Source organism: Fusarium mangiferae (genome assembly GCF_900044065.1).
Source record: "Fusarium mangiferae strain MRC7560 genome assembly, contig: FMAN_scaffold001, whole genome shotgun sequence".
NCBI classification, from domain to species: domain Eukaryota; kingdom Fungi; phylum Ascomycota; class Sordariomycetes; order Hypocreales; family Nectriaceae; genus Fusarium; species Fusarium mangiferae.
Window position 1 is genome coordinate 1,103,217 of NW_024573921.1, and position 21,642 is coordinate 1,124,858.

Consider the following 21,642-nt stretch of genomic DNA (forward strand, 5'->3'; position numbering starts at 1 on the left):
CCTCAGCGCCTCATGCACATAGGTTTTTGTGGTGTTTGGCAGAACTCATAGCCCCGAAGAATAGAGGAACGAATATGAAGATTAAATCGCCCTCGTGGCAGCAGATAGCTTTTGATACACGTACCTGACAATCTTGTCGGAGATAATAGATAATTTGGATCTATGTAACGCAGGCGTGCAAGAACAAATCAAAAGGTGTATCAGCTTATTAGCGAAGAAATCATGAGACCGTCATTACTAAATCTAATCTACAGAAGATATTCAATAGATACTGCAGATCTTGGGCGTCCATACATCAAATGCCAATACAGGGACAAATAAATAGCAAAATAGAAGTCAGAAAATCTCATAAGACATGTAAAATCAAAGGTTGACTGTCCTTGCTCAACCCAGGCAAGACGTGAAAAACAGAAAGGAAAAGCAAAACATAAAACTGAGAACGTGAGACCCTTTCCCCTTCATTCAAACCAGAAACAAACAAAGGAAATCCTCGCTAGTAATGCGTTTGTCCCCCAGAATTCCAAAGACCAAAACACCGCCTATATCCTTTTCCCAAGTGGTATCTTCCCATATCCTGTATCCCTTAATCTACATAATCTACCTCAGTTTGACCCATTGTCTCGGTCACAAGACTTATATGACTCCTAGCGCCGATGGAAGTGCTTCCACCATCACTTGCACCACCAAACAGACCCTTGGAGCGGGGCACAAGAACCTGTGCAGGGCATACAACTATCTCTTCGTCGCCTTTGCCATTATCATCCCCCTTTTTGACGACAAGTGGGAAAAGCACAACCCGAACGATGGCACCTTGTGCCTCAAGGTCTTCATTTGAGGTTGTTATGCTGCCGCTTCGTTCATTCATCATTGATGCGTTGAATTGAACTGTTGCGGTAAGCTCACCGTCCGCGTCGTATTCAGGGCGCAAAGGCGGCAGCATCATATATTCAGCTTTTTGCGTCCGCATCTCGATCGAGAGACCAACGGCCTCTCTCATGACACGTCGTAGCTGCGATTGAATTTGATCTTCCAAGTTCGACGGTGGTGGGAGGATCTTACACAGTGTTTGGAAGATGGCCTGAACAACGGCCTCTGTATCCAGATCACGTTGACGCTTGAAACTTTCGCGCTTCGCCAGTAAAGTCAAGGTAACGGCGCGCCATTGGCGTACCGCTTCGATGGGGCCGACTTCGGTCAGCAGCTTCTCCAGTGACTTAAGCTTCTGTCTCTGCTCTCTGTCCATGCCAAAAAGATAGCGAGTGAAGACAAATTCCCAAACCATGTTCATGGTCATGGACATGAAGATATCGCGTCTCTTCACCCGGTCCCGGAGATAAACATCGACATCAGATCCATCAAGTACGGCGTTGTCGAGTCGATCAATTGTCTTCTCGTCATTTATCTCGCTTGTTAAGCGGCAGGCGCGCATATCAGAGAATTTGGAGAAACGAAGCACCCATTGCTGAACATGGGAACAAAGTTGTTGGCAACGATGGTCAAAATGATCCTCGTCGCGGATGTTGAGAAAATGATCGTCGCCAGCCTTGGCTTCTAAAATCTGGCGCTGAAGGTCACGAATTTTCTCCTTGGCAGAATCAAGTTTGGCGCGAAGCTCGGCAATTTCTGCGTCCTTTGCTTCAAGAGACTGTTCAGTGTTGCCTTTTTCGCGTCGAGCTTCCTCCAGCTCACGCGCGACAGCGGCATTGCGACTCTCAAGATCAGTTACACGACCATTGTCTTTGCTTGCAAGTTCGGCGTTGGCGCTTGCAAGACCGTCGTTAACTTCTGAAAGTCTAGAGACTTCGTTCTGAAGAAATTGTAATGATTGCTTGAGATTGTCGATTTCGGCATCGCGATCGGCTAAACTGCTGGCGGCTCGTTGACTAAGGCTCGTCTCAGCCATAGCGCGGGCTTCGGTGAGCATTCGGTTCTCGGCCATTAGCTGCTCGACCTTATTCTCGAGTTCAAGGACCTGCATGCTTTGTCGGCGGCGCATGCTGTGTGGCCGGGTTGGTGATCGGGGCGAGCCGATGCGACCCTCACCAAAGCCATCCTTTGTTGTTGTTAGTGACATATTACATTAGGATAGAAGTTGGTGATATACTTACATAGACGTCGGCCATGTCCTTGGCACGGGCGCGACCCTCATTTGCGACAGGCGTGGAACTGACGGGTGCGGCGGCGGTGGTGTTTTGTTGACGAAGAGCCCGCAAATCACTGCTCATTCGCTTGTCAACACGGCGGAGGGGCGGTGTGGGGGTGCCTGAGGAGCGGTTGATGCCTGGGCTATCAGGCCTCAACTTAAGCGGCTCCGGGGTCCGACGCCGAGAGAGGCTGGTGTTAGAGACAGTTCGACGCCCTGAACCCTCAAGACGAGGTGTTGACCGGCGAGAAGGAGTGGCATTGTCTGAAGCGCTTCTCTGACCAGAAACTGATGATGAAATCGGGTTGGGACTCGTAGTCGGAATTGGAACTGGTGTCGAAGGCTCAGTTCCTCGTAGGGCTGCCGCTAAGCCCGCACCCACTCCAACGGCGGCGACTGCCGTGCCAGCTGGAGTTAGAGCCCCATATTGTTTCTTCTTTTCTGGTTCCGGTGTTGGTCCAGGTGCTGCAGGCTCTCGCAACACCGGTGTACCTCGCGGAGATCGACGAAGTCTTCGCTCGCTCGGCGGATCGGGAGTTTCCAACACCGTTCGGTCTGCAACTGGCTGTATCTGACTTTCCCTTTCAGCCCAGTCTTCGGGATGTACTCCACTGTCGCGTGAAGCCTCTTTACTGGCAAGTTTGCTTCGCCTTAGAGTTGCTAAATCCCCTCCGAATCCGCTGTCACGATGTGACTCTTCACTCAAGCGTCTACTTCGTCTCTGGAAGCTCAATGCTTCGCCAACAGGAGCGCTGTCGCGTTTTGCTTTTGGTGTTGAGAATGCATCCTTGGCTGACTCAACTTCGGCCTCGGGAACCTCTGGGACTGGCTCCAAGAGTCTGCTTGGCGATCGGCGTAGATCACTAATATCCGATTCCGAGCCCACCAGTGGTGTAAATGTCTTGCTATCCTCTCGTAACAGACCGCTCTTGGGCTCCTCAACGTCAGATCCACGACGAAGAAGAGGCTGAGGGGAGCTTCTCAACAGCTCCAATTCTCCTTTGCCAAGCACCGGACTTTCCATTATGTCTGACGTTTCTGGAAATAATTGCCGCGAAGTTGATTTGTGCTCTTTCTTTGGGTTCGTCGAAGGACCTTTTGATGTGCCAAGAACTTCCGATGTTCCCTCGTAGCTCTCCGAGCGCCTACTCTTTCCTGGCGCATCGAACAACGTCTTGTGAACAGACGATGCGACCTTGTTTGTATTTTTTGAAGCCTTTGGTTTTCTCTCTGCTGGTTCGCTCTTGTCTTTAGCATCTGTAGCAATGTCATAATGCTTTTCCTTGTGGTCAGCACCACCACTAGCGAAGTCTTTTTCTGGTCTCTTCCTCCTCGCATCCTGGACTTCTCGGTGCGTTGTGGTTTCTCCCTGTACCCTTTTGTCGATATCTTTTACGGGTAACTTGGCGTCATTTGAGTTCTTTGTTGCTGCCTTGCTATCATTCTGCAATTCCTTTTTCCCTTCTTCCAGTGCCTCATCCCTGCTTTCGGGTTTCTTTTCTTCTTGTCTCACGCCTTTACTCTTGTCGCCCTCTATCCAGTCCCCGAACATGGCAGAGCTGAACGTCGCGGCGGTGGCTGCAATCATTCCAGCGAAAGTCGATGTACTGGGCTTGCTGGATTTATACAGGTCTGGCTCATCTTTCAAAACGTCCGAGGTGGCGGCTGTAGCTTCTGGGGAGCGTACAGGCTGATCCGTAGGTTCTTTGACGGCTGGTGGGTTCGCATCGGGAGGTCCTTTCGGAAACATGGAAGTAGACTCGGGTTTTCTCAAGACCTTCTTTCCCTCTTTTGCATCGAATGTTTCTTGTGACGATGATTTGTCAATCTCTTTCAACTGTGTTGCCTCATTTGCAGAAGAGAACTGAGCATCTCGATCAATGAAAGGTGCATGTTCCGAAGAGACTGATGGCCCAGCGGATCTCGCTTCCAACCCTACTTTCTGCGCTTTCTTCATTTTTTTCTCCAACGACTTGTCATTAGATTTGATACTAGGCGACTCTGTCACTGTCGCTGTCAAATTTGATGGCCCATTGGAGGCACTGCTTGTCTCTTCAGAGGCCACGCCTCTGGACGGTGCATCCTCACTCGATTTCATCTCCTCCGACCAAGCCGTAATGGAATGACTCTTGGAAGCTGGCGTCATCTCCGTATCTTCGTCCACTGTCTCATGTACGAGTGTAGTTGCGGGGATATGTCGCAGGGTGGGAGTTACCACAGGGGATTCTGGGTCTATGCAACCATCTTTTGTCGGAGCAGGAGCGTTGTCACTTGTTCCAGGACCTGATGCAGCTTGAACGGCTGTATCTGACTGACATTCGATTGCCAATTGGGGCTGAAAAGGCTCGGTATGGATTAGGCTACCGTACCGTGGCTGCTGGTCTGTTTCTTCTTTATTCCCAGATTCCGTCTTGACCGGTATTGGCTGTGAATCGTCTAACACTTCCGTTGTCGCAAGCTCTTTGGAAGCTGGGGCATTCGGTTCTGAGAGAAGGTGGTTGTCGGCAAGATGGTCAGAAACAGCTTGATTGGATAGCGCCCCTTGATTCCCTTCTCTTGCTGCCTCAATAGATCCATGATCCGTTTGCTTCTGCTTTTTTTTCTTTGGGGCTAACTTCACAAGCGCATCTTCTGTGGCAGCAGGTGAAGGTTCATAGAGCTGTCTTGGTGAGGGCCCAATAGATGCATTTGCCTCAACCTGAACCAGCGACGGCCCGCCTTTGCCGATAGCAGAATATCTACCTGTCGATGTCTGAGGACTTTGTGCAGTTTTGACAGCGGGATTTCCAGTACCAAAATCTTGAACGGGGGCATTCGCTTCTTCCTTCTGGGCAATCATTAAGTCAACAACAGGGTCATCCCTGTATTTGCTTTCGAGGTGCTGCTTTCCTTGTGTGGCCTGATGCGGTGCCTGGTCGGTTCCCGAGGACTCGGGCACAAGTGAGAGGTTTGGCACAACTACTTGGGCCTTATCATCAATATCTGAATCATCCGGAGTCGATTTACCGCCAGAAGCTCCGGCGAACTCGATGCGTTTCCAGACTGCTAGCTCTGGTGAAGCTTTCTCTCCTGTGATTGACGTCTCTGAAGCGTAGCCCGTTTTTATGTTCTTGTCGTTCTGGGAACGCGGCGTGGTTGAGACTTCCATCTGAGCAGCTTCCTCAACTCGCATTGATGGTACATTTGATTCGTCAGGCACGGCGCGGTGACAGTCTCTTTCGATCTCAGTTGTGGTTGTCATAGGCATTACCCCGGATGGTGGTTGAAGCTCCGGGAAGATATGGCCCGACTCGGCTGGTGCTGTTTTGACATCAATCTTAGCCTGGCCAGTGGTTGGTAGTCCGGTTCCTGGTTGGGTTCCATGAGGATCGTTCAGTATTGTATCGGCAGGCTTTGGCTGGTTTTGAGTTTCCTGTTGTGTTTGGGCATCTTCCAAGACTGCGCAGTCTTTGTTGGCATCGCTTAGTACGAAAGGAGCAGTATCTAAATTCGGCTCCGGCTGCTTCTTCTGTTCGTCCTTCTCTGGAAGTATGGCATTCTCATCGCCTGGCCTGATACCGACAAGATCTTCCTGGAACGGCTCAGCTTGTGCATCAAGTAGAGAAACATCTAAGGTGTTCTTTCTCGAATCAGGGATATCTGTCGCTGATTGCGTGGTTACATCATGCCGACGTTCCGTTGACTCCAACAACTCCGGTTCCTTAAAGGTTGTGAGTGTGCCTGTGTGCATAGCTTCATCAGACTCTTTGACAGTAACGGCTCGTAGGCTAGAGTTTCCTTCTCTGTCCAGATGGGCTCTGGAACCCTCGGCGGAGTTACCAGTGTTACTGACTTCAGCCAAATCAAGGCTCATCGCTTGTTTGGGGGATTCTTGTAGAACTTTAGGTGCTGGACGGTCGATCATGGTTGGGGAGTGATCTGTTGATGGAGTGAATGAAACCGCCTCATACTTGTCCCAGGGCTTGCTGTCAATTTGATGCTTCTGAACAAGCTCAGCAGAATGAAGACAAGTTTCATGGTCCGTCTCAGTCCTAGTAGAATTGGCTGGCTCATCGCTGTAGAGGAAATTCTCGGCTGCAACAAGGGCAGGCTCATCGTGTTCCCCGGTTTCCTTGCTCTCCTCTGGCAGAAAGTCAGATGCTATAACCGGTACCACCTCATCATTGACTTCTCCTGTTTCCTGTTGTGGCAGCATCTCTACTGCACATGTAGCGCTGACAAAATCGCCATCGATCTCTCGAGTATGCTTGGACAAGTGCTCCAAATCTGGAGGTGCTTGGCTAGTGGGGTGCTCTGTTTTCACTTCTTGGTTTGGCTTACTCAGTGACGAAGATTCCCATTTTGACGATGGAATTGGCACGCTATCGTTTCCCAGCTGCTGTTTGTTTGCAATTTCGGACAGTAGAGAGTCATGAACGTCTTCCTGCATATTAGGCGTGTGTTGATCTTTTCCAGAAATTACAGGTGTCTCTGCGATGGTTTGTGTCTCGGTCAAAGCCTGAACTTCATCGTCCGTCTTTGTGTCGTTGCTCTTGGTTTCCTGTATAGGAGAAGGTCCAGTATCACCATTCAGCGGCGTTTGTAGATCCGGTTCAGTCTCGCGGATTGATCGTGTCTCAGGTGCAGGTACTGCGTCTGCGAGAATGACCTCGTGGATGCCATCATTGCGAACCTCGAAGGTCGTTTTCTTTCCAACATTATCTTTACTGGTAGATGTCCTTGACGCCTCTGGATCTTCCACAAGTTGTCCACCACCACTACCACTGACTGATTCAATTTGAGATATAGGAGGGCTAGTGTCGGACGTACGTTCGGGCAGATGTTTGCCAGTTGAATGAGTCGGTTCAAAAGAAGGCTGAATGATTGGGTCAAGACCTATCTTCCTTAGCTTTTTTTTCATCTTCTTCCTGTCCTTGGAAGAAAGGGCTGCCCACTCCTCGACAGTAAACTCATTCTCAGCTTGCTGAGCGCCTGAGGAATGAGGATAATCGTCGCCTGTAATGTCCATCACCTGGTTTGGAGTATGAGGCGGAATCGACCCCGGTATTTGTCGAGACCGTGGACGCGCCATCGCGAGACCCTTGGCCACTTGGTTCTCATCGACCTCGTTGACTGGTTCAGAGTCTTGGACGCCTACACCATCCACTGCTTTGAGTGTGCGATGAGAAATAGCAAGCTCATGAGATGGTTCAGAAGAAGCTTCTTCATGATGAGATTCGGAAGAGGCTTTTGTCGTTCTCTGCTTCGTAAATTCATCTTGTTTCTCATTTCCTATGTTGGCAGCAGTCTGAAGAGGGATCATTGATTCGAATTCTGCGGAAGACACAGGGGAACCAGATACTCCGAAGCCTGCCCTTGAGTCAGACGTGGATGCAGCAATAATTGCCAAGTCTGCCGGAGGATTCGCAGGTGTTATCAACTCATGAACGACTGCGAGGTTTGGAGCGATGTCGATGTCTGCGGGTTTGCTTGGCTCCTCCACCTGATCGGCATCTTCATGGAGGGCCTCCTGCTTATTCTTGTTCTTTTTCTCAGATGCAGACAAACTTTCAGGGGTGTCAGTCAAGCCATGGTCAGGGTCTGCTGAATCCTCTAAAAAAAGAGAAGTGGCTGTAGGTGTTATCTCTGAACTGGAAGCATCGGTAATCGCTTGAACGGTGAGTGAGATAGGTGGAGTATGCGACTGTTCATGAGCCTGTTGAGAGGTTGAGTTTGGCCACTTGGGCTGCGTGGGAATATCGGGAATTTCCAGACACTTAGACGCTCGTTCAGTATTGTCTGGCGGTGAAGGGCGATCCTCGAAAGACTCTATGTCCAGCAGGGGTCGTTCAGCTGCCTTCGTTGCAATCTGCTGTGGTGAGGAAGTTAAGACATCACAGGCAACGGCACCAGAAGCACTTGTGTTTGTGACACTGAGTTTCCGGGTATGGTCTGTTTCGCCTTCTTTGAGACCATGTAGAGCATCAGTGTTTCCGCCGACGGAGTCGAGGTCCAGATAAGAGTTTGCAGAAGCTCCAGGAAGCTGTAGAATAGACTCAATATTATCATCAGTCGCTTGTCCTAGGGCAATTTCATCCTCAGATCCGACAGGCGCGTCTGTCGATGCATGCTCATTTAACAAAGGAGACTCAAGCACCGTGGAGGCAGCAATCTCCTCAGGTAGGATGGCATGCGTGCTGTCTGTCGTAACATGCTTCATTTCGAAAGAGGGCGTGGGATCTTGGATGAGCTCTTCGGAGAGATTTGGCTTGGTTGCGACTTCTGCCTCTTTTCCCGCCTCAAATTTTGAGCCACGGACCTCAATCGTGTCAACACTTTCTTTGAGTGTCTGTCTTGGTAGAGCCCATGACTCTGATGAGGCATCGATTTCCACCATGCTCTTCTGCTCAATTGCACTGTTAGTAATTGGGCCTTTACCAAAATTAGCGACTTGATCCTCAAGATCAACCTCCGGCGCAGGAACAACGATATCCTGTCCAGGGGCTGTAGAGTCAAGTTGAGATCCCTGAATGGCGGCATCAGCTTCAGGCTTGGCAAGGGCTTGTCCAGTCGGAGAGTGAATATTGGTGTTGTCCAGAGATTGAGTCTCATTTTTGGACTCGGATTCAGCTTCAATGACGGGCTCAATTATAGGTACAATCTCCTCGATCCCCGGGAGTCCTTCTTTCTCATCCTTAAAGTCAGGCTCTGGATCTGCCTCGGTAGAGCTTTGGGCAACAGGCTCGGATTGAACCTGTGGCTTTGGTTCAGATTCCAATCCAGTTTCAGCCGATGGTTCCGATGGTGCCTCTTCAGAGGCTCCGGTTTCCTCTGGCGTCTGTGGTTTGGGCGAGGAATCCGAGGCAGCCAGAGCCTTGACTTTCTTCAACTTCTTGATCTGTTTTTTTGACAAGCCTGCAAATTCCTTATTGCCTCCTAGTTCCTGTCCCGGTTCCGATTCTGGCTCCAGCTTCGTCCCGGACCCGACATGGGCTTCAAGATCGCCAGCTCTGCTCGTGTCCTCCATCCGTTTTGTACCCTCCGTAGGTCCTTGGCTCCGTGCCTTATCCACGGCGGCGGCGGCGTCGTCCTGCTTTTCCGGATCCGGAATCATCTCCGGCTCCGTTGGACGGTTGGTCTCGGGGTCCTGCAGGATTTCAAAATCGTTGTCTTTAGCCTTCTTCTTTTGGTCGGTCTGGGATTGACTGAGGCTTAACCCACCCCGCTCGTCTTCAGGACCAGCTGGTTCTTCGCTTGGAAGCTCTCCAGAATTACCGGTATCTGGTATATTGATCTGGTCGGCTGGAGGAGTTATTTTATCCTCCAAAAGAGCCGCTCTGTCAGGTGTCTCGTTTTCATCGGTCTGTTTAGGGGTCTCATCGTGCGCGGCTTGAGGATTTTCGGCAGGGACATGGATCATAGTATCGGCCGAAACGTCAGCATCCTGAGAAGAGGTAGCAAGGCTAGCCTCAGCTTCAGTTTCCTGGGTCTCTTCGAGAGCAGCCTTCTTCTTTTCGGCCTTCTTCTTCTTCTTCTTGTCCTTCTTTGACAGTTTCGCCGGTGAGTCGGGTTCCTCGGCTTCGGGAGGATTTTCGGAGGGAGGCTTATCGGGAGCTACAATATCAGACTTGTCCGTGGCTGGTGTTGGTTCCTGGACAGAAGGGGTTTCTACGGTGGTCTTGGCATCAGCTGGCTGTGTCTGCTCATCATCTACTGGGGTAGTCTCGACAGTGTTTATGACTTCCGACTCCATGGGAGGCGACGGACCATCTTGATGGACAGGTGTTTCTGTAGGTTCGATAACACTTGACTCTGCAGTCTGGGCAACGTCAGACTGTGCTTCTTGCGAAGCAGAATTCTTGGCTGCATCAGAGATCAAGTCTTTAGATGTTGGCTCGGGAGGTTCTTGGAGTGTGTGTTCGGCTTCAGGCTGCCTCTCAGGCTCGTCAGAGGAAGTGGCCTTCTTCTTTTTCTTCTTTTTCTTGCTCTTCTTATCGGGTGAGGTCTCTAGCTCGGCCTCTTCCATAATAGCAGCCGAAGTTGCTTCAGTGTCGCCCTCAACGGCCGTACTCTCATTTGCAGGCCCCAAGGGATGGTTCACAGGAGGTATGTCAGGCTGTTCGGCATCCTTTAATGGCACTTCATCTGAGACCTCTTCGGCAACGAGCTCAGCAACCGGTACTTCGTTGACGCCGGCTGTAGTTTCATCGAGGCGTAAGGGCTCGGACACTGCCACAGGCGGTTCGCTGCTCTGTTTTGCTGCACCTTGAACTTCGTCGTTCTCAACAAGAGATACCGACTTCTTCTTCTTCTTTTTCTTTGACTTCTTAGTGCTCGCCAACTCTGAGGTGTTGCCTTCAGGAGCTTCTATAGCATCTTGAGGCTCGGTAGTCACAGCCGTATCAATAACATCGATGTTTTCGTCGGTCCCTTCTACAGCCGGCAGTGACTTTGCCGCCTCGGTGGTCTCGGTCGGTTGTCCAATATCTCGAGTCTCACTTTCAGTCGAAACTTCGTTGGCACGGACTTCAACGACATCAGGAGGCCTGGCGGTAGGCACTTCCTCACTTGAGTGTTGTTTGTCATCGTCTAGAGTGCCTTCAGCTTTCTTTGATGTGTCGATTGTTTCAGACTCCTGTTGGGGTCCTTCAGCATTGCTGATGTCCACCAGTTCCTCGGAAACTTGCTCTCGGACTTCAGGGACGACTGATGCCGCTAACCTTTGAGCGACACTCTCTTCAAGAGCAGCAAGACGTGCTTGATCCTTCTTCAGAAGTCGCCCTTTCCTCTTCGCTCTCTTCTCGAGCAGAGCTTCGATCTCTGCCTTCTCGCTCTCCGCCTCAAGGTTCCCAACTGCGAGAGAGGGTTCTTGCTTGGCGGCTTCCACTTCCAGGGAATGAGTATCTGGTCGCCTTGGAGGCAGTGCTTCATCAAGAGCAAGTTGAGGGGAACCATCATCTGCAGGCGGGGGTAGCTCATCTATTGAATGTTCGCCCACCGGCTTCTCACTCTGTGCCTCGCCTCTTAATTCGGGCCCAGCTGACACGTTTGCTGTTTGTGATTCATCCTCAATATTAAGAACAGTTGAGTTGCCAAACGCAGGTGTCTGTTCTTTGGTATCGAGCCCCATTGGGAGATCGGTCTGCGATCGTTCCTTAAACACAACCTCAGACGATTCACCACCGATTTGGGGCTGCTCTTCAGCTTCAGGCTGAGATGGCTGGCCATCGGCTCGAAGCTGTTCTTTTAGCTCCGATTTAGTTGGTTCGTCGCTGATGTGCACCAATCCTTCGACTTTAGGCTCAACTGGCTCTTTTCCGATCTCAGAGGAATCCGGAACGTGATGCTCCGCTGAGTTGTCATCAATCTGTGATCGTTCTTTGATTTCAGGATCAGCTGGCCCAGCGTCACTTGGCAGCCTTTCCTTATGCCCATGCTCAGACAACTGATCATCAGTCTGCAACCGTTCGCTGGTTTGCGGTTCCACTGAAGCAGTATCTAAGGATGACTGCTCTTGAGATTGGTTCTCAGCTGGCGTGTCATCAAGCTGTGGCTGGTCCTTGACTCCTGATTCGTCCAGTACGCTATGTGTCGACTCGTCATCAGGCTTCTGGTTGAGGAAAGCAATTTCAACAATAGAGTCAGAAGTTTCAACCACGGGATCTGGCACCAGGATATCAAGGTTCTTTCTGCCAGACATTACTGCTGTTTCGGCACCTGATCCATCCTGGCTGATTTTAACGTCCGTAGTAGTGTCTCTGGTTTCTTCCTTGGGAGCCTCATCTTGGCTAGGTTGGTTCTTCTTTTTCTTCTTGTTTTTCTTGGCCTTCTTCTTCAATGCCATTGCATCCGCCTCGTTAATTTCGCCAGTAGCTTCCACACTAGACTTCGCACCCTCTCCTCCAGTTATCTTGCTGGCATCTTCTTTGATCACTTCTCCAATGCTGGCTTCTACGGGCTTTGTGCTCAATTCTGAGCCTGCTACCACAAGTCCCACATCCTCATCCTCGACTGGAACAAGAGGCTTTTCTTTGACAAGCTGACCAAGATCAGCCTGAGCTGGTATTGTTGAATCCTTGTAGGAAGCCGCAGTAGATTCATGTGCTGGGTGCTTAACATCATCAGCCGTAGTTATCGTCGAGGAATCTTCTTGTTTGATTTTGTCGGACTCGGTTTCAGTAGAAGCTGTTGCCTCCCCCACGCTTGTTGCTGGATGACCCATGGCATTATCTTTTAACATTTCGGCGGAGTCCTCCTCAACAGCCGAGATCGGGAGTGTCTCGGTGAGTTGTCTGTCCTTGGTGGTAGTCACTTCATCCTCAGCAAGGATGTCGAGGTTAGCATCCCCTGTAGCCTTGACTGATTCGTCAACTTGGGAGGATTCCAGTCCAAAAGAAGTTCCTTGAGACTCGTCTGCCGGCGCATCTCCTTGCGAGAAGAGTGGTTCAGAGATCTGGGGCTCTATTGTGGTGCGACCCGCCTTGTTGGCATGCGTCTCGGGAGCGGTATCAGCAGCGGAAACGTCTGGCTCGACGTCGGCAACTTCTGGGTTTCCAGCGCTTACGCTAGAAATCTCTCTATCCCTGGGAGCGTCACGATGGAGTTTCGGTGTAATAATATCAGACCTAGTGCCTGTGACCGTTGACTTATCAGCACTTACTGCATCAGGCTCAGGTTCGACCGATTTATTTTGTGTCTGCGCTTGATCCCGGAATCCCCACATCCTCTTGAAAGCGGAAATTCCAGCCGTGGCGGGGAGTGCCCGTAGAGCAGATGGGAAGTATCCTTGACTTTGTCTGTCTTTTCGTGCATCTTTGGCGGAAGTCTGGGAATCACGAGCGGCCGGATGATAGTCGACATCATCTTTGGACTCAGGATCGTCAGGCTCGGGAGCCTCAACTGGAGAAGCCTTTCCACGATCAAGAACTTGATCAGTATCTTTTGATGACAAAACAGACTGTGGGTCCGGAGCCTCATTGTCTTGAGTAAAGTCGGTGGGCTCAGCTACCACAACGGGCGGCTCTTCCATCGGGCTTCTGCTGGCATTCTTAATCGCTTCATTGTCACCAACGTCCTCAACTTCAAAAGACTCTCCTATTTGAGGCATCTCTTGTTTCTCCACCATTGGCTCATCATCGGCTCTGGCGCCCTTCTTCTTCTTTTTCTTCTTCTTTGACTTGGGCGTAGCGGCGCTGTCACCCTCGGCTGATACAATGGGCGATTCGGAAGCCGGGTCGGAGGCTTTTGTAGATTTATCCAGTGTCTTCTCTGGAGCATCTACACTTTCAGTCATGGTATCTGGTTGGGCCCAGGCATCGAATGCATCTGCACCGACAGGCTCAACAGAGACCCCTGGGAGTGGTTCCGCCATAGAACCTGAGGCACCATGGGCAGCTGTTTCAGATGATTCAGCAGAGGGTTCAATGGGCGCGACTGGCTCCGTCCAAGCATCAAACGCTTCTTTTTCAGCTTCGGAAATTTCAGCTGGACCTGTGCCTTCAACCTCGGTGACTATTGGCTCTACAGAGATTGCTTCCTCTTCGGATGGCTGCTGCATCTTGCTTTTCTTGTTTTTCTCCTTGCTCTTGGATGGAGACACCAGTCGCTCTTCAAGGGCCGCTTCTGCGATAGGTGAAGTGATGATGGAGGTCGATTCCGCGGTAGCTTGAGCATTGGCAGAAGATTCGATGGCGTTGTCTAGCCCTCTTGGTGACTCTTCCGCTACCTGGTCCACCAATAAGTTCGACTCAACTGGTTTGTTTTGCTCAACGACTTCCTGGACTTCTTCAGACTGTGCGATCGTATGCTGTTCCCCATGCAAAGCCTCAGGCTCTTGAGGCTTCACGGCTTCGGTGGCGAAAGGGTCGGTAGAAGAATCCTGAAAGGGTTGAGGTGTAGATTCGTGGGTGGGCTCGAGTTCAAACATAGCCGGCTTTGTTTCAGAAGCTTCATTCACTACGACAGCCTCGTCGCCTAGAACGGCATTGTCATCCTTGCTAGCAGCGGGGACGGGAACGTTGAAAGAGTCTTGAATGATCAGCTCAAGTCCCTTCTTCTTGAGCTTCTTCTTCATGTTTTTCCTATCCTTTGCGTTCATGGTTGACCACTCATCGGTGGTGATCTCATTTTCTGCACGCTGGGCAACGGCATCCCCAGACTTTACAAACGGTGTTTCCGATTCTTGAGTAGCAGGCTCCGTATAGGGAACAACAGCTGGAACTGATTCAGGCTCGGTAACAGGGTTGGTTATCCCGGTATTGGTGTCGCGAGCAATATCGATAGTTCGCTTTTCTTCCATAGGCTGGGCGGCGGACTTCGTGGTGGAATCACTTACTGAAACTGCTTCAACAATGGGATCTGTGACAAATATGCTGTCCGGCGCTCTGATGGATTCGGGTTTTTCGTAAGTCGTATCGATAGCAGGTTTGGTGTTCTGGCCATTAAAAGGCTCAATGATCTCAGGGCCTGTTTCTTCAACTGCTTGTGACGGAAGTTCTGGAGACAGAGTTGTGACATTCTCAACTGCGGACCCAATTGCGAGTCCTCCAGTGCTATCCTCTACCAAAAAGTCTGCAAGAATAGGCTCGAGGACTTCGTCATTCGCACCAACAGTTTCATCTTCTTCGGGAGTAACAGGTTGCTTGAATGTGGCAATCTCGGCGGAAATCGTAGAAGAATTAGGCGCAGTCTCACTCGTGGCTTCGGTGATAGGTTCAACAGCGGGCTCAGCAACAGGCTCAGCAACAGGCTCAGCAACAGGCTCNGGCTCAGCAACAGGCTCAGCAACAGGCTCAGCAACAGGCTCGGCAACAGGCCCGGCAACAGGCTCGGCAACAGGCTCAGCAGCAGGCTCAGTGACAGACTTGAAAACAGCTTCTCTTGGTGCCGTCTGCTCTGCGAGACCCTGGAGAGCGTCCGAGAAATGCTTATCAGCAGATGCAAGGTCATTTGTTTTGTCTGCGGGTGAGTGAGTTCGTTGCTGGCCTTCCAAAGTGGTAGGAACAGCCATGTCAGAAGCGTCAAAGGGCAACGATGCAGCAGAGACATCGCTTTCCGTTTCCTTGCTGATGACTTCCGCAGGCATCGGGAGATAAGTTGTCGGTTCCTTCTCATGCTCTCTGGCAGTGTCAGAGGAGAGAGGGCCTGGGAGCATGGGCATAAACTCCGCACGAGGCGTTGTTTCCTGAGATCCTGCGACAGAGTCCTTGGGATGCTGCTCCGATAGCGCGGTATCAACACGAAGATCAGGGCCGGTAAAATCAAGACCGGAGCCGAAATAATCGTCACTATGCTTGAGGAACTCGGATTCGGGTGAGTTCCTTGCAGAAGTCTCGCTAGGTTCACTAGGTGGGAGCGCAGGTAGCACTGAGCCAGTAGTTGGTTGTTGGTGTCGTGAGTGTTCTAGAAGATACAGTGGCATGATTTCTCGACTGTTGTCCCAGGATGTTGGTCGAGCTGCTCGCCTTGACATGACCACAGCATCCGAATGAGACGTTATAGGGGAACTAGCGGGGGACGCCTTAAAGCTAACAGGAGAGGCGGGGTTTGACCTATTACCCAAACGAAGGGCGATAGGAACAGCAGTTCGGCTGGGTGATTTTGTGGGCGTGTCAAAAACGCTACGACGTCGCTGATGGGTACGTGAATCTCGCCGAATTATACGCTCCTCTGGGGGCGTGTCAGGCCTGCTGTCGGGAAGAGGGGGTAGTTCCTCCGGACCAGAAGAAGGGCTAGTTGGTTCGCTGGGAGGTAGCGGAAGGAGGTCGCCATATTGAGGGTCAATGGCTGGTTTGATAACACGGGGCACGACTTCGGGGTCAACCAGTTCGAAGCTGCGCGCACGAGGCCGGCCATCACGAGAGACAGAATTCTCGTGATCTGATGAGGTCTCAGCGGCGTTGGAACGAGCAGCATCAGACGCAATAATGGCCGCTGCACTCGCTAAGCCGACACCCGCGCCAAGGGTGCCGGCATTATCTAAAAAAGAATCCTTCTTATCCTTGCGTGACTTGAAGAGGCTAGAAAGAACACTATTGCTTGGTCGCTTCTCAGGGGTTCTGCGTTCTTTGTACTCCTTGTCCCGGCGAGATGAGCCAGGCATGGATGCAACCGATTTCACATCATCATCATCATCATCGTAACGCGAAGACTTGCGTCTATGTCCGCTCTCGCGCCGACGGTCATCTCCACGCGCCTCAGATACGACAGAGCTAACATCTCGGTCGTCAAAGAAGTCACGTCTTCGATCCGCTGGGCTCTCTCTGCTGTCGCCGAAATCTTCTTCGGCTCCACTCCTTCGTTTCGACCTCTTGCTTCTCTTGCTGCTTGAACTACCAACAGAGATTTCGGAGGCAGCTAATGACCGGGTTGGGGAGTCATTGCTGTAGGTGTGACGCTTCGATCTTTTTGGCCGCTCATCATCATCAGGCCTTCTGTGGTGAGATCGATCTCTTGTTCTATCCCGTGACTTGTCTCTAGACCTTTCTCTAGACCTTTCTCTAGATCTATGGTCTCTTGAACGATCTCGAGATCTATCCCGTGACCCATGTCTGGATCTTTCTCTAGACCTATGATCTCTTGAACGATCTCGGGATGCTCCTCGTCTTACAGACCTTCGATCAGTGGGGTCCAGTGTAGAAGAATCTCGATATGTGGCATCGTCGCGAGAATCGCGGTCCTTCCTGTGCTTGCTTGAATACCTGTGGTCTTCTCGCTCATCGTCTGATCCAACGTCTCGGGAGGATAATTCTCGAGATGAACGGCGATGATGCGAAGGCTTCACAGGGGCGGAGACGCGAGACCTGTCGTCGTCATAGTAGTAATCGTCGTCATTCTGAGGCTTGCGCGACTTCCTGGGAGCGTCTTGCTCGTCTTCAGAGCGAACGTCGCGAGATGGCGTTTTTCTTGAACTTGAGGAGGCAAGCGCACCCAAGGCGAGAGCTGGCACAGCCACCTTGGCGATATCCACGGCGTTGAAGCTCTGGCTGCGATCGTATTCTGCAAGGGTATTCTTCGATTCAGATTCATGATCAGATCTGGTGTCTCTGGCTGGTGCGTCGCTCGCGTAGTGATTGGTAGACGAAGTACTTGGGCCCATGTCATCGGAATCGCGGCCCTTACGATCCTTCTTCACCCTCTTGCGAGTGGTATCTTCCCATACCTCTTCACCGACCTCCCTTGAAGGTGACGGCTCCGTTTTGATGTTCTCAATCTTTCCATCATCCTGAACAACGACAACGTTGGACTTGTCTCGCTTGCGCGGTTCTCGCTTGCTCAACTTCGAAGTTTCAGAACTGTCTTGAGGAAGTGGCACGTCATCAGGCTTTGGCGAGTCAAGCTTGATGTCGTGCTCGCCTTCATACCTAATAGAAGGCGTTTCCTGAGGGGTCTCAATCTCTCCGAGAACAAACCCTTGCTCGGGGAGAAGTTTTGGGATGTTATCATTTTTAGGCTCGGGAATGCTCTCGGCGGAAGGTCGCTTGTACCAGGAATTGCCATTTGTGCTGCCATGAGAATCACCGTTTGCCTCTTGAACACCTGGAGGAGAGTCACGCCGACTGTAGGAGGGGTCATCAATGACGATGTCGGGGTTGAAGCCAGTATCCTTCAGGCCAGCTGCCAGCGTGGCAGCAAACTCGAAGTCATCTGCAAAGCCGCCAGGCATCTTTTGAGGATGTGGACTTGGAGGTTTAGGTCCAGGGATTGGAGGTTCGTGCATCGTATCGTCACCGGAAACGTCTTCAACCCGGTGAACAGAGATGTCCCTGCTTGCTTCATCTGGAAAGCTTCTGGGTATATCTGGGGTTTTGGATGACACTACAAAATCAGGTTCGTTGTGTGGCTCGGCGCTGCTACCAGCCAGTGCCGCGGCAAGAATACCCCAGCGACTGGCCTTGTTTAGCTTCGGCCTCGGCTTGTCGGGCGATTTATCAGTAGGAAAGTAGTTGTCAGAATCACTTCGGTTCTCTGGTGTATCTACTTCAAAGCTCTTCGTCTCGTTCTCACCCCAGCTGACAGATTTGGGAACAGACACGAGTTCGCTAGCAGAGATGATCTCACCCTTGGGTCCGATGCTGACCTCATCAGGCGTGGGTATCTCATCACCCGCCTGCCTTACACCTTGTGCTTGAGGAGCTGGCGTGTGTTGACGACTTGTGGCAGGAGTAGGATATATCAGATTGAGGACAGGGCGCTCTCGTGAAGGCTCTCTTGACCTCAAGACAAGAGCAGAAGAATTGTCACCCAGGTTTCGGAAATGGCGTTCTTCACGGGGGTATATCTTATTATCGATCTTCACATCTGCATCTGGTCCATCAAACATGATGTTATCCGGATGCTTGTCTTCCATGATCGGCGGTGTGACAATTGTGAATGGATCATTCTTATCTTCTTGCCACTTGTCGACGACAGATCGCTCAGGGGATGCACTTCGGGATCGCAATTCGTCAGAAGCGATTTTTCGGGCGATGCAGGCCTCACGATAGAACCTGTCGGCTTCCTCCTGCACAGTATCTTTGCGACCTCTTGAGCTATCTTGAGATCTATTGGTGGGATAGCGATGGTGTCCATGCTTTTGAGACCGCTCATGTTCGACTGCAACGGCGGATGCTATTGCGGCAGCTGCAACAGGAATTGTGGCATGTTTGGCCTCATCAAGAATAGATTTGGCCTTTCGCTCGTCCTCTTCAAACTCATGATCGGCTTGAGTATCGCGACGTTGTGCTGGATCGTGAGTCTCCCGACGGTACTCGTCAACCATGCGCTCAATCTCAAACGAGTCTCGTCGGCTTAACCGAGCGTCGGCTGCTGAAGAACTTGGCGGCGAGTCGTCAAAATTAGGCTCGCGCTCAATGGTGACAACATTAGGTGTAAGAGGGCGCCCAGGTGTGGTTCTTTGAGACACAGTGAACGCATCGTCCGCAACTTGGTACTGGAAGGGATCAATAGTCTCATGTACAGTTTGAGTTGAGTTGCTTAGAGGGCGATGGCCAGCACCGACAGGTAGAGGAAGGTCACGGCCATCTTGAGTCGCATCACGCTCGCTGTCGTCAGCTTGGACGACAGGTTCACGCAACACTTTGAACTCCGGCCCCGATTCAATATGGAATGCTTCAACTTCGCCCTGATCCCTTTGAAGCACATCTACAACACCAACATTCTCCTCCATTCTATCCGTGGGGGTATCGTCATGATCATATCGTCGTGAAGATTTTCGCTCGTCATTATACTTGGGAAAGATAGGCTCGGGATCCGATCCACGGTAGTCACGCTCCCATTTCACATTTCGTTCACGCTCGTCCTCCAATGTTTCCTGTCGCTGGGTATGGTGGGCCAGACGTTGTTCCCAGTCGAGTCTCTGACGTTCCGGATCTTGGACTTTTTGCCGTTCCAACTCTTGAGCTTTTTGATGCTCTAGCTCTTTGAGCTTTTGTTCCTCTGCTTCTAGGGCCTTCTGGCGCTCTAGGTCGATGCGCTTTTGCTCACGGCGGTCTCGATCAGCACGGTCATGTTTCCTCCCATCACGATTCTCGGAATTGTCCTTTCGCGAGGATGCTGAAGATACCATAGCCGTACCGACCGCTGCTGCTGCGAGGCCTGCTGTAGCAACTCCTGCCCAGCTCTTCCCGTCGGGCAGCTCGGATTTGCGCTGCCGAGGTTCCCTGCGGTTTGTGTCATCAAACTTCTCGGCATTATAAACTTTTGATGAGACCGCCTGCTTGGGAACCGGCTGTTGCAAGGGAACCGGCGCCGGTCGAGTTGACGAATCCTGGCGCCTGTCAGACATTGGGAACTGGCCTCTGTCAAATCTGTAGGGATCAGAGATGGGAACAGGATACACATCTCGCATCTGAATTGGTCCACCAGTCTCTAGGCTAGCAGAGTCGCGACGGTATGCAGCAGCCTGTTCTTCATCCAGGAAGCCACAGGGAGTATTAATTGAGCCTCGAAGAGAGTTGTAGGGGCCAAAGAGGCGAGGGTCAACGATAGAGCCCCGGTCTCCATATCGCCGAGGGTCAAACACTGGGCTTTGACCTGAGGGCCTTCTAGAGCCAGCCAAAGCGTGTGTGGCTACTGCAGTTCCTGCAGCCGCTGCGGCACCAGCTGCGGGCTTAATAGATTCGCCAACGATGCCATATGCAAGCTCGGAGTCGGCAGCAGAGCCAGCGTCATCACTACTAGAGGACTCATCGTCAGAGGCATCCTCCCAGTCTGAGTCATCATCCGAAGTGTCGACGCGCTGCTTTGAGCTACCCAACCCTCGTGAGCCGTGTTTCTGCCGGCCATAGCCAGATGCCATAGCTGCGCCAGCTGCAAGTCCCAGAGCAGCCGCCTTACCTTTACCTGATCCTCGACTGGATAGGCGTTGTTCGTCTTCCTTGGACCGCCGCGCTAAGTCAGAGAGTTGCTGGCCAAGGGCCATTATCTCTTCATCGGCGGTCTTCTTCCGAGGCGTGGGTCGCGATGCGCGATCGGACCCCCCTGAGCTGCGCCGCCGATGTCCTTGGCTCGGACCATGGCCTGGAGAAAACGCATAGCCTTGGCCAGAGGCACGGCTTTGGCTTCGGGGGCTCAGTGTACGGCTTTTTGGTTGCCGGACGTATCCCTGTCCGTAGGCTAGGTCAGAGTTCACAGAAGATGATGATGAGTTGCCAAAGTAGAGCACGCGGCGCTTCTGTTTCTTCTTTCTGTGGAGACGCTGTTTGACCCGGTCCGAAGGCGCCTTGAAAAATGTGCCAAAAACACCACCAAACTGTTTCGTGTCCTTGTATCGCGAGATATCTAATAGTGATGTCGATGTGTCACTTGAGGACGAGAAAACACTTGAAGGTGTCTGAGGTCGTTGTGGATTATGCTGTGGTTGATAAGGGTTATTATATCCTGGCACCGGCTGAGGCGGCGCGCTGGAATAGCGTTGCGATTGTTGATATTGCTGGGGAGGTGGTGGAAATTGTGGATACTGCGGTGACTGTTGATACATAGGGGACTGTTCATAACGTTGAGGGTCATATGCTCGTTGCTGAGAGTGTTGTTGATTCATTTGCGGGTTTGGTTGTTGGGGATGTTGTGATTGTTGTTGCGATGGCTGCGATGATTGCTGACGCGAATCTCCCTGATCTCTCGGATCGCGGTCGCGAGACTCGTACCACCGCCGGCGAGATCCCTCGGGGTCCCGAGAGCGATTGTCTCGCTGCATTGCGCCGGTTTACGGTCTACCAGCGTTGCGAGGTTCGTGGAAGGGGTTCTGAGTGTGATGTTTTGATGGTGTTTTGTTTTCGGGAGCTCGTTGCCAGCTTTCATGGGGCCCGTCCGCCGCGGCCCGCAAAACAGGCGGTGGCTGGGGTCGCACGTCGTTGGTCAAGCTGAAATAGAATAGGTGGGGATTCTTGCGGGTCTTAGATTTGATCTGGCCTTCTGGGCTGGGCGATGAGCCATTTGCTATGAGGAGGCGTGGGCGCTAATTCTCAAATATTGACTTGTACATACACTTGATGGTTAGGCGAGTATTGCCGGATCTAAAT

General features: G+C 51.6%; 1 protein-coding gene across 1 annotated transcript; it reads right to left on the reverse strand.

Annotated features, from left to right (window-relative positions):
• Positions 1-583: 583 nt before the first annotated feature.
• Positions 584-21,317, reverse strand: FMAN_00872 (uncharacterized protein; the record flags this gene model as incomplete). The annotated part of the gene is made up of 4 exons (XM_041828398.1): positions 584-2,053; positions 2,109-6,409; positions 6,464-14,846; positions 14,898-21,317. 4 exons carry the CDS (start codon positions 21,315-21,317, stop codon positions 584-586), a joined length of 20,574 nt encoding a protein of 6,857 aa, XP_041676205.1.
• Positions 21,318-21,642: the final 325 nt, after the last annotated feature.